The 16,526-nt window shown below is 38.7% G+C and overlaps 1 protein-coding gene across 1 annotated transcript in view; it reads right to left on the minus strand.

Annotated features, from left to right (window-relative positions):
- CELF2 (CUGBP, Elav-like family member 2) overlaps positions 1–16,526 on the minus strand; it is a gene marked incomplete at its 5' end in the record, with an annotated part of 69,155 nt that overhangs the window by 24,916 nt on the left and 27,713 nt on the right. The window contains one exon of the mRNA XM_009073943.1: positions 9,515–9,649. Coding sequence (XP_009072191.1) covers positions 9,515–9,649 — 135 coding nt within the window. The remainder of the gene's footprint in view (positions 1–9,514; positions 9,650–16,526) is intronic.

A 16,526-nucleotide genomic window follows, 5' to 3' on the forward strand; every position in this document is an offset into this window, starting at 1 on the left:
GGAAGAGTACCATGCACTCAACATCTGGTCACTTCTGTGTATCATTTACACATGCAAATGAGAGTAAGAATGACAGGGGAGAGGGAGAGGAGAGGAAGGAGTCTTCCCCATGGTGATCCTTCTCATTCTGGCTTTGTGGAAACAACTTTATATTTTACAAAGTCCTTTGTGTACATTCACTTATAGAAGAAACAAAAAAGGAAACATAAAGAGGTGAACCAGTCTATTCAAATTATTTGCAAATTCAGAAGCCAAGGTCTTCAAGAACTGGAGACTAACTTTAGACTCATAAATCCATACTATTCAGTAGTGCATGGTTTTTTTTGAGAGGCAGAAGTGAAAATCAGGGTCACATTTTAATCACTTATGTTATTTATGTTAACGCCTAACTTGACATTTCTGATTGTCTTGAAATTGCAGTGTCTACACCAAGGACTTTCCACAGCAGTGGAAGGAGAAAACAGAGCATACAAAGATACTACATGTATGGCAGACAAACCTATCAGCTGGTTAATTTTGTAGTTTTCTAGTCTTCTGTTCCCTAAGTTTCCTCCAAGCCTACCTGTCTGACAGAAGGCATTTTAGGAAACAAGGGTTTATTGATTGGGCATGTCTTTGTGAATCTAGGCTGTTGTGTTTAAGGGTACAGTCTCCTGTGAGATTATGGAGACAGAGAGAGAGAGTAAAAAGCAAGTTAATATTCTGGGCGATTTCCACACTGATACTTCTGTTTTGTTGAAATGCATTGCCCAGTGAAGACCATTCACCTCTAGTGTAAACTACAAGCTGTACTTCAGTACTGTGCCTGCAACACATTGTGCATTCTCCTCAGCAGACTACAGTGATAAACTGCCTTTGATTTTGGTGGGAAGTACTTTAGAGAGGCTCAGGAAGAGAATAATAAGGCATAGTGGACTGGCTTGGGTTAAACTCCATAGCTGACCATTAGATATTTCCAACTGTAACTCTGACTGAAATCAAACCAAATTGAATCACTGCAATATGAAGAAAACCAAGAAGAACTACTGAGCATTTATGACTCTGTTTTACTCAGTGGGGCCAAAGGCTGTGGCTGTTTTCATCGAAGCACTACTGAGTTCACTTCAAAACCATTTCTACAGGGAACTTCCAGCTGTGCTCTCATGTTTATTACTACTATCTCACACAATTTGAAGCAAGCTATTGTTCAGGGACTCATGCCCCGATGCTGAAATGACCTCCATGTGGAGCCACTTCAGCATACAGCCACTTCTAAATCACTTTCTGAAGAATTTCTGATCTAGAATCAATAAGGCTCTACTTGAGGCCAGGATCTCCTGCCTGGAGTACAGGTTCCTTCACGCTGCCCCCTGTGTGCCTGCAACATCTTTGATACACTTTCAGCACTAAGCAATAACAAACAACAAACTGTAGCATCTCTCCATAAAAGAAAAAAATTAGAGTGTCAATAGAGTCTAAGGCTACAGTTCAAGGTAAGCAGTGTTTTTGTTGTATGAGTGCTAACCACATGTCTATATGGTAATTCAAATTCTAGTACATGGGAGAGGGTGGCCTGATTAATCTTCTTTTTCACCTCTCATACATCCATCTTGGGATCAGGTAAATAGTCCTTGGGAAGTGTTTTGTCTTTCCATTGCAGCAAGATGTTTCTAAAAGACTTGTTTACTTCAGACACTTATGAGTCCTATCTATGGTATATTAGAATAGAGATGAGAGACACTATATAACGAAAATTTTATTCAGTAGTTAAAGGAGTTATGAATCCTTATGGTGCATGAATAATAATTTCCACAGAAGAAGGGATTTTTAGTGGGGTGTGCAAGCACAACCTTATTGTAATAGCACATCCACGAGATACAGTCGTTTACCCCTGTAAGCTGTAGAACTGGAGGATTATCTTGCCTCATGTAAAATTACTCAGCCAGGTCCTTTGCAGACCATTTGTAAAGTCATATGTGTGACATTGGTTCTTTTCATCCATACTGCACACAGCAAAGGCAGTCAAGGGTTTGCTTTACTTGGTTTTAAACTCATGCAGTTGTTGGAGATATTTTTGTCTGGCTAATGCATAAAATAGATCAGTAGTCCCATAGTCAAACAACGAGTTCTTTTCATAGTATCATAGAATCACAGAATCAACTGGGTTGGAAGAGACCTCAAAGATCATCGAGTCCAACCCTACTGTTTTGATAGAAAGCTGAAACAATTAGGTTAAAGACTTTAATAATAAAAATAACAACAATAATAATAAAATTAGAATAAATTCTAATTACCCTCCCTTAGGAAAACAGACCAGGAGCATCCATAGACACATCCACAATCCAGTAGAGCTGAAGGAGCAATATTGGCAGTAGTAAACCTTAAACAACTGAAAGCTCCTTCAAATGCATGAGTTTTTCTAAGATTTACATTATTTCCTGGGTATTACGAACTGCAGCATTTTCTGGGCTTGTAACTTCTTGTAAGATATATTACATATAAGTTCACATATCTACCTGTGTAGGCAAGCTGATACTATCATGTTTCTTTAGCAGAAAGCAACCCTGAATGAACATGAAATAGTGCTTCCAACAGAAAGAAAAATAGCCTTTTTTACAAACTGGGATTCTTGTAGCTTGAAATAGAGATTAAGAGTGGGGTAGAGAGACACTTACAAAATATAATGTATTATAAAGTATTATTTGTATACTGCGAGCAAAGTAAATCCTGAAATGTGCTAAGGCAATGGATTTAATACTTTAGGAAGATGATAATGTACTAATGTTTAAAAAACAAACATGTCTCCTGTTGAATTAGATCCTACTAATCCATGGTTTAGTACTGTATGCCGTTTAGTTAAAAAAAACACCCTCAAAACAAACCTAAAGAATTAACTGGCAAAATGCTTCACTGAACAATAGGCGTGTTTTCCTGTCCTTCAGCACACAATTTCAGTATTTATGCGTCTGAGGAAACAGCTGGAGGTTTCTGTGCCAAAAATTAATAAATTGATAATGTTGATTCTATAACAGAGATAAGGAACTTTGGCGAAACGACCCTTTCTGCAGTTGGCAGGCAACCTCACACTGCTTCACTGACCAGTTCTGCCCACCCTAAGCCCAGTTGTTCAGTGACTGAACCTTCCCCAGATCCTTCAGGCTGCCTTGCTGCACCTGCTCAGAAACCTGACAGGAGAATGTACAAAGACCTGTTACATTTTAAGGGACAAATATGCAAACAGGTCATTTCAGCATACTGATGGTTTGTCTGCTGCCATCAGCATCCTTCAGGCTCCCACTGGCTCATTTTTCCAGTGAGGACAGCAGGGAGAGACAGTGCTGTTTTGGGGAGGCTCCATGGGAATCCATCACCATTCACCTCTCCTTTTACTGTACTGGCACCCCAGGGGATTTTAAACACACAATTCCTACTCCTTTCTTCTTAGGTCATTTAAGACATTTGGAAGCATCATTAAAAATACAAATATAGGTCAAAAATACATGCCCAGTTTCCTATTTTTGGCTCCAACTTGTGTTTGCATGCCTGCTTAAGGGTGGCCTAATTATCAGATGGGCTTAGTACCAATATATCTCTCCAAGAAGCAGTATCATTTCTGGGCACTAAGAGCAGTCAAAACCAATTCACTTATTGAGGAGCATAACCACAGATGCAGAAACTCAACACCATGTGGGTCAGACCAGCTGACACACCACAGCTCAGAAATATACTCCTGCCACAAAGCTCCTCGAACTATGTAGACCAGTAAGAGGCACTGGGAGGTGGGTGTGCTGAGGGAAGGTTTTCTTCCCGTTTCCTTGAAAACACATGACTTTAACAAAATTGTGCTGAGATCAGGCATTGAAATGAAGGCATTGAACTTCTCTGTCCTCCAAGCACTAAGGTAAAGGTGCTAATCATACAATAGATTTAAATATCAAATTTAAAAACATACCCTTGAGTTGTTTAAGTATGTGCACTGTATGTATACTGTATTTATAAACCTGTATTTAAGCTATGTGTTGTATTTATCAACTGTATGTTTATCCTAAAAGTAATGAAGATTATACTAGGGAAGTTTTCTATGTTCTGCAAAACCCAATAAAGCTTATTTTAAATGATCTCACAATAATGGAACATGCATTAATTCCACATGAAATGGTACCAAAATAATCAATTTGTACTACAGTGCGACGAGTGCCATTCTGAATTTTAAGCTGATTTTTTCCAATGTGAAACATCTACTTCCATTCATTCTTTAGCAAACTGTCAGACCTTCCTCCACACCTACTGGTAGGGTTATTTTTGGACCATCCTGGAAGCAAATCACAGCTATCTCAGTGGGTGCACTGGCCTCTAACGAAATGTCACGGTGGCAGCCTCGCGCCGCTGATTGGAGAGAAACGGATTGCACTGAAGTGAACAAAAAGCAAATCTTCTAAGAATGATTATTTGAACATTCTTCACTGCTTCCCAGATGAAGCATCTTGTATATACTATAAAATCTCTAACATTTCAACAATTGTGTTCACAACATGAACACCTTCAACTAACAAAGACAATCTTCATACTAGATTAGGGGGTAGAGAAAATAATGAGCCATGGATGATAGCTATGTTATAATCCTCTGCTTTGTGCAGGGGGAAAGAATGAATTAATTCTTACAGGACAGGCAGTGTAATTTTTTTTTCTTTTACAGTTTATTCTATACTTCACAGTCTTCCTTTTTTGGGGGCTGTTATTCTTCAATGTCAGCATCTGTCAGAAAATGAGTATTTTTAGACCTTTGTGCTTAGGAGAACTTTTTTTTTTCAACATTGGAGTTAATGGCTGAATACTGATATAATATGACAAAAGCTGGTCTGGATTTTAAGAGGTCATTAAAAGAAAAAGGTCTTACTTTCTACACTATCAGTAATTTTTTTTCCCAGAAATATTTCCTCTTAGGTTCACACAGCAGATAAACCTAAAGAGTTTTTTACTGAAGCATGAATAGCTAGTTCAGCTGTGTGAATAAATAATAGTTTAGAGAATCAAATAATCATGAAAATGTCATGGAAAATGAAGACTCCTAAGTCTGAAACTGAATTAGCTTCTGGTTTAGCAATTCTATCCCCCCACAGCTCAGAAATTATATTGTGTATGTTCATGCAGATAAATTTGGGTATGTAATTAGATGTTTCGTCTCTTCATTTGCACATAGAAGGGCTTTCCTACTGGCTACTGAAAAAAACATTTATGCATGAATTTTAGGAAACAAAATTGAAATGAGCTCACAGAGGCTGTGGAATCTCCATCATTGGAGATACTGAGACCTTGACTGGACATGGCTTTCACCAAGCTGCTCTAAGTGGTTCACGTTTTGCAGCGCTGTGTTAACCTTGTAGCACCCAGGACAGTTGGAATATGTGTTATTATCCTTGGGAAAATTAGGGTAGTGGGTCAACTGGGGCAAATTAAATGCCAGACAGTGTTAAGAGGCAGAAACTTTGATCCTGAGCTTGTATGCCCCTCCTTCACATCTACCTCCAGGCCTTCCCAACAGCTACTAACTGAACCCTAAATCCCTGCAGGCTCTGGAATTGCAGCCTCCCTGTGAGCTCTTTGCTCGATGAGCCATTTGCAGGACATGCCAAGGGCAGTCTCTGGAGGAGAGAATAAGGTTCCTCACATTGAGCCCAAATTGGGAAATTTACAGTGTGGTTATCTACACCTGAGGTAGTCCCTCCAAAATCCCTTCCCAGTTAACAATAAATGCAAACTTCCAGGGCTCAAGCAGACAAACTGGATGAGAGAATGTGGAGTTAGGTAAAAGCTACCCCAGCCCAAATTTAATGATTTATGGTTATGAAATACTACAGGTACCTGCCTTTAAAACAGAAAAAAAGTATCCTGAGTGAAATGAAAATAAAGTGAAGAATTAATTAACTAAATAGAGGTGATTAAGGTAAATAAAGGAAACAATTATCATATCAAAATAAAAGACAAGAAAGATGATTAAATGAGACTTCAAAAGACCCATGAGAAACTCATGAAAGACATAATACGCATTTACCTGGTTTTTAGCCTTTCATGATTTCATTTTAATTTTTATTCACTATCATCTGATAATTGCAAGAAACAGTTACTTTAACCATAGGCAATTTAAACCATTTTAATTTTTTTTTTTCCAGGGCCAAGAGACAAAAGAACCTATTTATTGCCTGAGGGGATTTTTACTAAAATGAAAGCTTAATCTTTCATGTTTTTTTAAGCAAAGGCTTTTAAAAAATCATTTCTAACAATGCTGTAGGGAGAGACTTCCATGGGTATGCAAAATTGAAATTATAAATTTACAATTATAAAAAAATTAATAGTGTGGGGGATTGCATTGTCTCTGTTCTTTCTGAATGAATACTCTTTCAAGCTTAAGAGAAAGTATTTAGCACATGGAAGGGAACGAGTGTCCTTAGACTCTCTTGTGGTCTAAGCTATTTAGTCACAATGTATGAGGGAAAGATCATTGGAGTTTAATTTGTTTGGAAATCCTCAAATATCAGATGTCCTGTCAGTTCCTCACTTCCTGGCCTGTTTTTCGGTGTTGCCAATGCATCAAAGTTGACCTGACTACTACCCCCCTGCACTAGTTTAATGCACTGAAGGTTCCTAAATCTTATCTATGTAAAATTAAGCTTCAAGATGAATTTTAACTGAAATAACCACCTTTTGGGGCTCTTATGACACATGTTTACAAAGGACAGGACAAGAATTCTTGGTCAAAGATTGATTCAGGAGAGATCTTGGGGAGAGATCTAGTTATATCTGGGTAGAAACATGGATATGATTTATGTGGCTGCCATGGTTTAGGGCGTGCTAGAAGTACACACTTCTGTCCCTCCCTGTTTTCTGCAGTATTTTGCCTTTAACAGCATCAAGAAAAGGATTAAATTTAAGCATCTACCTTTGCACTCTCCTAAATTTGGGCTGTTTTCTCAACTGAGAATGCATTAATTTAATGCATTATCTGGAGAGACACAAACATTTCTTCCTGGGCTTAGTGCAGGCTTTGAAATCAGACAAAATAATTTACACTTATGAAACACAACAAACTGAAGTGTTCTATTAAAAGAAAACTAGACCAAAAAAATACCCTCAAGGCCTCCAAACATCCACACAGAGGAAAGGCAGATTTAAATGTTTTCTGCCAACATATTTCAAGTTTTAATGGAAATACTTTGAGCTACTATGAAAAGCTTTATCAAACTAAATTCATTTTCCATAGAGCAGAGAAGAATCATTGAAGATATTATTCAGGTTTACAAAACATTTAATAGGGTGGAGAATGTGGAACCAGATAAGGAAGGTTAAACTGAAGAACATTCTAACAAGGCTTGATTTTAGGTTGGTTGCACAACATAAATAGGTCAATGGACCTATTAGATATATATTTTTCTTTGGCACACCAAGCTGTCTAATATTAGAAACACTTGTGTACAGTTACTATCTGTAAGACTTTCAAAAGCAACTGACATTCTGAATACACTATTTTAAAGGCTAAATGTCCAGAATATTTTGAAAATAAGACAGGTTCAATGTGCTAGCCAAAATCATTAACCTCTTTTGAAAAAGCTTCATATCTGCTCTACAGTACCACCCTGAGCAACACAAACTCTAGTTATCCCAAAGATGTATTTACCCAGCCCAATTGAAGGACCTGTCTCACCACATGCCTCTGTAGAATTAGGCATCAGAGAAAAAACACATTCCAGGTACTCCAGGAGCCTCGAGACCTGGCTAAAGAGGGAACAGCAAGTCAGCCAGGCTGGATAAGAAGATTGTGCTGGAGAGGTAGAAAGGAAAATGTGGACCTTAAAATAGAATCCAAGTTCTTTGCTGACATGGCAAGACGTGTGTGCATGGCAGGAACATTCTGGTGCCACTTTGCTGCAGAGCAGCAATGACCAAAAAACAGTTAATTTCCAGCCCCTCTGCACTGCAGTACAGTACACTGAGTCGCCCTGAGAACTCTTGTCAGGATGGGTCAAGACATGTTCAGTGTGTTTTGGGAGGACTGGCTGCTCAGACATCTAACAGCTAAACTGCAGAGATACCACAGAGCATGCATGAAGTGCAACATTTCTTGTTCTAGAAATGGGTGACATTTAGGCAGGAGTAATGTGGAAACACTGACACTGGGACGAGCCTTTTGCAAAGCATTAAGTCCCAGCTCCAGGACAGAGGGAAGAGATTGCTCAGGTTTAAAAAAAATTATCTGCAAGACAAAATTATTTTCACCCAACTTGCTTCTCAGAGATGTGTCTAATGAATATTATTTTTAGGTCAAGGTGAGGCTCATGCCAGAAACAGGGAAATTCTGCACAAACTTAGTACTAGCCAAGCTGCCTTTCATTTAACCTCTGTCCCACACAGACAATAAAACTGTAATATGACAAGGGAAGCCTTGGCCAGCGCTAACACCCTGCACAACACAGGGTCCCAGTTCTATTGTGCAGTGAAAACTGTTTTCCTTACTGATCAGCTCAAACCGTCTGCCATGAATTACTTTTTCATGGGAAATAAATACACACTTAAACAAGATTAACCACAAATTTTCTTTAGTGGTGTCTAAAATAATATGAATGTTTTTTAGAACAGCAATAAACACACTTCATGATGCAAATAATTACAGCCTGCAGCCTTTATGTAACAATAAGAGGTCGGATTCTTCACTCAGCTACATCACTGTAAATCCAGAGTAACTATGCTGAATCAACGTCTCTCTACGTGGATTCTGGAGATGCTGAAGTGTTACTAAAGTCTGAATTTGTCCTGATTTCTCTCTTGGGTTTTGCAGACATCAGACATTCATGTCTCAAAGTCCACATGGTGGCCATGGGGGCACCTCCACCTCTTATCTTGTCCCTTTTCCCCACCTAAATCTGCCTTCTACTTAGTGCAATGCAGTCAGAATCCGCCTGTGTATTTCTTATGCATCTGATATCACTTCTGTAGCTCTATGTTCAGGACCAGAAGAAAGCTCAACTGAGCTACAGCAAGCAAAAGATAAGGGGGAAAAAAGAGAGAAAGACTTCACAAAAATTCATGATGGGTAAAGGTAATACATGCATGTGCTGGGAATCAAAGATCAGTCTCTCGGGGATTAAAAAGAAACACCTCAGCTGATTTTTCTGTAGGACAGGAAGAATTTTCTCCTGTTCGGAATTCTTTCTGAGAAGTTAATTTTAGCTTAAGTTTCCTATGCAACTGTAATTTTCACATAGAGTTTTGTAAGATGCATCTGTTAGGCTTCAATGGCACCTGAAATGAACTTGGAAAGGTGAATATATCCACGTTGGACCACTTGAAAAAGCAGTGATTTGCTTAAGAACAATGTTCTTAATATTAAGAATATTAATATTAAAGGGTCATCAGAACATGTATAAACAATGGCAAATATTAAAGGGTCATCAGAACATGTATGAGCACAGAACCTAGGCACAACATGGAATCACAGTTTTAACTCTCATCTTCCCATTTGCTCCCATGTCTCTGCTCTTACCGGGACTTGTGAGGGCTCCCAGAGCACCAGTTGTTGTGGAGAGAGGATTTGCATTGGTGGTGGTAGCTGAGGTCTGGGCGGCGGCTGCTGCGGCTGCTAAAGTTGCCAAATTCTGTAGTTGTAAAGCGTTCATGCCTATGTGGAGAAGCAACAGGATTAAGCAAAACATGGAATAATAACAATAATCATCATCATCATAAAAGAGCTATTTTCAATGGACATGTTGCTTGGGGTGTACCTTGCCAAGAAACTCAGTTCTTTTCACTCCCAAGATATCTATATTCTGGAACCACCTCTTACATTTCCCAGCTAGCATCTCTAACCTTGGAACTGAGAGAATGCAGCAAAGGCACTAGCCTATACTTCAGAAAAATTAAACCTGGTTTGTGCCTTTTCTATAAGGGGAGTGTAGAATTAAAAGTCATTTAAACTCTGTGTGAAGCCCAGGCTCAATATTATTTCCTGACACAATGGGAGGTGTAAAGAAGATAACTAACATTTAAAACACATTCAGGACAGGGTCATATAATTGGGATGAATACAATTTGTTTCCCATGTCTCCTCTGAATATAACTAGTAAGGTTAGTAGAAGTAGCCAATAATTGTGCCCAATTGCCTTTTGATGGTTCATTTCAAAACCCATATATGAACTAAGTACACCAAATTAGTATCAGCTTGACCACAGAGCCATCATTGAGGCAGGAACCTTCAGGCTGTAAGCTCTGGACTGTGATATGAAGTCTACTCAGTCATCTGTTTCTTCATTGTTTTAGAAGATGTGGGGGAGATATACCTGCATTTTAGTCAGGACCTTCAAGAAATAGAGGCATTTACATAGCAAAGGCTTTAATTAGATGGGAAGTAAATAAGGACAAACAATTAAACAGAACTTACACAAAAAGGAAAGAAAGGTGACCGAGGAACAGCAAATGACATACACTTGCTTACACGAAGAGTCATACTTAGGCACTGACTCCAAGGTGAAATACTTCAGGGAGAGACTAAAATGCAGATATAAGGTAGGTGCTAGGATTAGCCAGACTGGATTCAGAGCTGATTTTGTCAACAGTTTTATCACTTAATATGCATCCTCTTTAGGATCCTGTGTCTGCTCAAACATCCAAAAAGTAAGTCCTGTCATCACTGTTCCACATTCCCCAGGCATTTTACCATCTCTGCTCCCTCTTTATTGGTTTCTCCCATCAACTTGTCAGGAGCATCGACATCACACTTGCTAGGACAAACTTGGAGGAGGGAAACCAAATGCTCTCAAGTCCCAGATCTAGAAAGTACTTTGCTTTCAAATGGGGATTTTTTGGTTCAATTGAACTTCAGCTAAGGTACAGTTCTGTGGGACTAATCTGCCCTCTCATTCTCTCCCCTTTCACACACTCTTCACACATTTCACATCCTACAGTTTTTTTCAAAACAGTCCCAAATCCTGCAATAGAGCTGGACCACAAATGAGTAGATGGGTTTTATTTGAAAGTGCTGCTCACTCAGCAAATGCACCTCTCTCTGAAGAAATGCAAATCACTTAACACTGAGGAACAGCCTCATAGGCAGAGCTGCACATGAAAAATGAAAATCCTCCTGTAGAGGAAAAAAACCCCTTCTGGGTAAGGAATAACTCTTGATCTTCATGATGGAGACAATGTTGGGAATTAAAGGGAAATGATTAAAAAACCCCAGAATCACAATACAGTTTGATTCCATTTTTAATAACATGTATTTACCAATGCACTATCAGCTTGGCAAATATTCAAGATCGCAAGGAAATTCAACTTTCATTTTGTTATCTGGCAGATTAAAAAAACAATTAAATTATGTACAAAACAGATGCACAGTATGCCTTGCTCGAAACTTAAGATTTTTAAAAAAATTATTTATAAGGATAGGGGCATGAAAATTTAATTTAATGTTCACCTTAGGTAATTTTGTGTCTTATTGTTCACAGCAATTACCATAAATCTACATATCAATAAGCGAGAACAGATGTCAGTTGTTACAAGTGCTTGCCAATCAGGCCTGTTAAAAAGTGACAGATGGATGGTGATAGAACATTCTCATAAGGCCTATTAGCACATTCACAGGAAATTTTTGTAGTGCTGCACAGTCACAGATGCAGTTCTGTGAAAACACAGGGAAATTTGAGAGCACGAGATTTACATTTTACAACTTCTTGTGCTGCTTCTGACACAAACTTTCATACAATGAAGCAATTTGCCTCGTTTCAGTCACAGCAGCTTTTCTCTTGTGATAACTGTAAATTTGGAATTATTGGGTATTTGTAGAGGAGGCAACAGAGTCACGAGCTGTTCCTGAAGATTTCTTAGGCATCATCAGCTCTTGTCTTTCCAAAACCGTAATAAAATCGTATTAGGAAATAGCTGAGATTTACTTGCTGAACAATTTGCTAAAAAAGGAAGGCACTGGCCACATTTAGTGTCACCTATGTATGCACAGAGACCTTCAAAGTCAGTGGTGATTATCAGAACAAAATCTGACAGCTCATAAGCAGTTCCCACTGACTTGATGTCCTTTGCCTTGGAAACTGTATCCGTCTCAATTATAAGAATTTATTCCTTCGGAATTAAATTCTGACTGCAGCTTAAAAAACATGGATGATGTAAAATTTATCATCTCCAGGCCAAAACACAACTATTTGCTAACATCGACAGTAGTCATTTTGGATGCTGATGGTAAAAATGGTGTAAAGGCTTTACTGCCTGTGTCTGAGAGTGTGATGTTATCCCAGAGATATTCTAACAAAATAGACAGGAGACCTGAGCACTACCTCCATCAAACTCTGTGCCTACCTTTAGAGAAGCTGTTTATCTGACAGTGCTTGAGATACCTTGACTAGTTATTGTTTGATTTAGCAAAGCCCTTAAAACAAGTTTTAAGTCCACATTCAATTCTGTCCAGTTTTTTGAGAGTACACAATTGAATCTGACTGAAAGTTAATAGAATCATAGCATGGTTTGGGTTGGAAAGGTCCTCAAAGATCATCTAGTTCCAACCCCCCTGCCACGGGCAGGGACATCTTCCATTAGACCAGGCTGCTCAAAGTCCATCTTCCAGGGGACTTCTTTCACTAGACCAGGTTGCTCCAAGCTCCACCCAGCCTGGCCTTGAACTCTTCCAGGGACAGGACATCCCCAGCTTCTCTGGGCAACCTGTTCCAGTGCCTCATCACCTTCACAGTGAAGAATTTTTTCCTAATATATAATGTTTTCCTAATATAGGTAAGACAGATAGATTAACCTCAGCCTTGGCAGGATGAATTGCTGCCTGGGAGTGACTCCCTCTGCACTGACACTGCAGGAAGACAGGACACCTACTTTCCAAAGTGCTGAGGTTCAGTGGAATGAATTTCATCCACAGCAGGGCCAAGGCAATAAAATTCCACTTGCCCTCCTTTTACTGGTTATGGAAAGCCCAGACAGAGCAACAGATCTTGTGCCCAGACTTGGCCAAACTTCCATGTTGTGCACTTTTCCCACCTGAATAAGCACATCTCATCAACTGCTGAGCACTGGTTTTCCTCTCAACGTGCCTCTCCTCCTGTGAGAAGGAGCAATGTGTGGATTGAGAACAGGCTCGCTTGCTTCAAAGTCTGCCTCTCCAAAAAATGCTAAACAGAGATGTTTAATTTATTAGCTAAAAGGAAAAAAAAAAGCTAATTGTATGTGTTAAATTAACTAGGATTTTCAATGGAATTAGTGTTACAAAAGCTCAATGTTTTTGGTCCCTGAGGTCAACATTTTCAAAACTGGTAGTTATCTTTAAGAAACAGCTATCTCCCTTGAGCTGCAAACAGTTTCTCAGTGACCTTTACTTTTAATATGATATCTCTAAAAGAGGTCAGAGCAGGAGAAACCCTCCTTCAGTATGGCTTTGCTGGAATAAAGCCATCCAAGAGTCAGAGGATATAAAGGATCCTTGGGCCAATGCATAAGTATGAGCTTTGGTGCAGATGGTCCTGGCTTCCAACTGGTCCCTCCAGATCCACTGAGCCAATCCAACAATTAGAGGAAAATATTCAGAAAGCAGAACCTCACAGAGTTTCTCTCACCCATCTGCTCCTACAGACTCTGCAACAGGAGGAAATCTGGCTTGGGTAGCTGAAGAAGGGTGGAATGGATTGAACAGGGCTCAGAAAGGGCCAGAAGTTCACCCCAAAATGCAACCAAACTGTGTGAGAACTTGGAAAGGACAGGAAAAAAAACCCATACACTGGAAAAATATAAAAAAGTCCCAGCTGTAGAGGGTTTAAGGATCTGAAAGCCAAAGAAGAAAAGCCAAAACCATGGTTTCTTCTCCTGCATAACTTCAGAGAGCAAAATACACTGTCTGTTCAATGATATTAAGAGAAAACCTTCATGTCTTTAATGAGTACTGTACATGTTTGTATGTCCTGAATGGACACGGATATAGAAATATTTCTGTATGAGCCAATATTCGTTCCTGCCAAAACATTTGAGATTAATGGACAATAGAAAATCTTCATAGACCATATACTTTTTGAATATGAAAACTGAAATATTTTCTAGAATCACCCCATTAATAGTAATAATTAATAGTATAGTACTTTTCTGGCTCTTCTTAGGCAGGTTGGCTTAGATAACTGCAGCTTTTAGGACCTGATCCAGTGCCAGCCAAATTCAATGCAAACGTTCAAGCAATATCAATCTCCTTTGAACTAAGCTTTCCATGTAATTTGTACATGTTTGAAGGAGGAATTTTTGTTTGCTTGAAAGGTTGATAGTGTTTAATGTAGCTTGCATTGTCTTTTAAAGTAAGACAATCAAATCATATAATGTAATTCATCTACATTATTAGCCTTCCCCACAGACAAAGTGCAGGCTAGACACTGAGGCTGGGGAGGCACTTGAGAGGAAATATTGCCTTTAAATGAGCATTAGCAGATAGCAGAGGAGGGGAGAAAAAGTGAAGAAATGCTTACTATAAAATATACATATGAGGATGGCATGTGCTTGCATGAAACAGAGTTTGGCAAGGGAGGGTTAGTCCTTGTAATCAAGTCCAGGGGATTACTATAACACCAAAGGCAGAATTGCCAACTCTCCCAACTTTATCACCAGACTCAACATATTACATTGTTTTCTTTGGCTTGACTCATGAAATAAAATGATTCAATGAAAATCTCATTTTTCCACAAAAATGAGAAAAAAAAGACCTGGGCGAGTAAGCATGGAACCTTAAAGCTTGGAAAGCTAAATGACAAGCTACAACTTGTCTCTCAAATTTTAGTTTCTTGGGTTTTAACTCAACCAGTTTAATGATTTGCTTGGACTTTATACTGGTTTAAGAACACAGGACAAAGGCAGTGCTGAATATATAGCAGGGTCAGTGAGCTGCAACAGAAAGAACAGTGCTTTTAGACCTGGTGCTCTGTGTGTTTAATAACTGTATGTTAGTGAGTACCTGAGAAAAAAATCCCTTTTTTCTTTGGACTGGATTTCCAACTGAAAACCAAACTCCAATTTTCTTCAATCACAAATCCTTAAACATCCCACTCCTTTCACCAAAACCAAAGAACCTCTGCTTTTGCTACATAAAAACTACTCTAACCAGACTGAGGCATGATATAAGGGAAAGGGAATGAAAAACTTCACACTGAAGATCAGTGTCTTTGCTCTGCCTGCAAAGAAAATTGCTTTGATTTAAGAAATAATATTGCTGAAGACTGTGTGGCAAATAACTCTTCCCATGCGCAGTGTGTGCTACGTCCCTTCTATTCTGTACAGAGACAACATGAGCTTTATTAGTACAAATAAATACTTGCAGATTCAAAGATCTCTGATTTTGGACAAGGGGATGACTGTCTCAGAAGTCTTAATGCTGCAAACTGTGACTTCATCAAGATTTAAGCACAAAAGAGATGCTATAGCCCTGACATGTAAGAGTGGAATTTCAATGGCTCATGTGGCTTTTGATCAAACTTTTAGTACCTGAATTACGTGGTAAGCACACCCATCGACTTCAAGGATAAAAGTTGGACCCCTCAAATACAAAGTTCAAAGAACTTGAAAGCTGCAATGACGGATCTTCTTTAGCACCTTATTCAACTGCGTCTAGATTTTATGCCTCACTTTGAAATGATACATTAATAGCAAACTATATGCAAAATGGAATCACATATTACATTCAGTTTTGTAAAATGAACCTGTACAGGTTAAGTTAAAAAACTCTAATCCTTTACAAATGTTCAAGGATAGCTTCAGCAGGTAATGCAAGCTCTTCCTACAGATGCAGAAGTATTTTCCATCCCTTTCACAAAACATAACATACAAACTGTTAATGTTAGATGCACTGCATGACATAGTTCTGCCTGATTTCTGAGGAGAGGACATGAACTCTCAGTACTAACAGTAAAATAGCACTTAGTCTTTGGCTCTTTCATGTAGAGATGCAGCTTGGAGAACAATTTAGTATCACTAATTATACCTTGAACATAAAGATTTAAGAGTTACGTGTTTTGGGGAAAGAAAGGAGTAAACTTCAAGCTGTTATGATAACATGAATATAAGATTAAAAAAATACATATTTTCCAAGAGAGGCAGTCAGTCATTAAATTATCCCATAGATGAGTGCATTAGCAATCTATTTTGTAGTTGAAAAGGTATGTCCCTCGAGTAACAATGATGTGCCATTATGATTTCCTAAGATGACTTTCTCCTAGTTTCAAGACCGTATGAGTTTCAGAGAATAAATCACATCCTGGATTGAGAGCCCATCCTGAAATAACTTGACTAAAATTCTTAGTTTCAATAGAGTTCTTGAAGACAAAGCTGAATCTACACTAACAGTGAGAAACAGGAAACAAAAACTTCTGAGGTGCACATAATGCAATGGATATCACATTATTTTTCCTTGGTGTCTCAATTCTTTCATTTTGTAGGCCTAACCAAATATGAAAACATTAAAACACAATCTCTGAGCTCAAAAGCACTTCTAAAACCTCCAGGTATAAAACTGTTACTGA

The sequence above is a fragment of the Acanthisitta chloris genome, unplaced genomic scaffold, assembly GCF_000695815.1.
Source record: "Acanthisitta chloris isolate BGI_N310 unplaced genomic scaffold, ASM69581v1 scaffold2190, whole genome shotgun sequence".
NCBI classification, from domain to species: Eukaryota; Metazoa; Chordata; class Aves; order Passeriformes; family Acanthisittidae; genus Acanthisitta; species Acanthisitta chloris.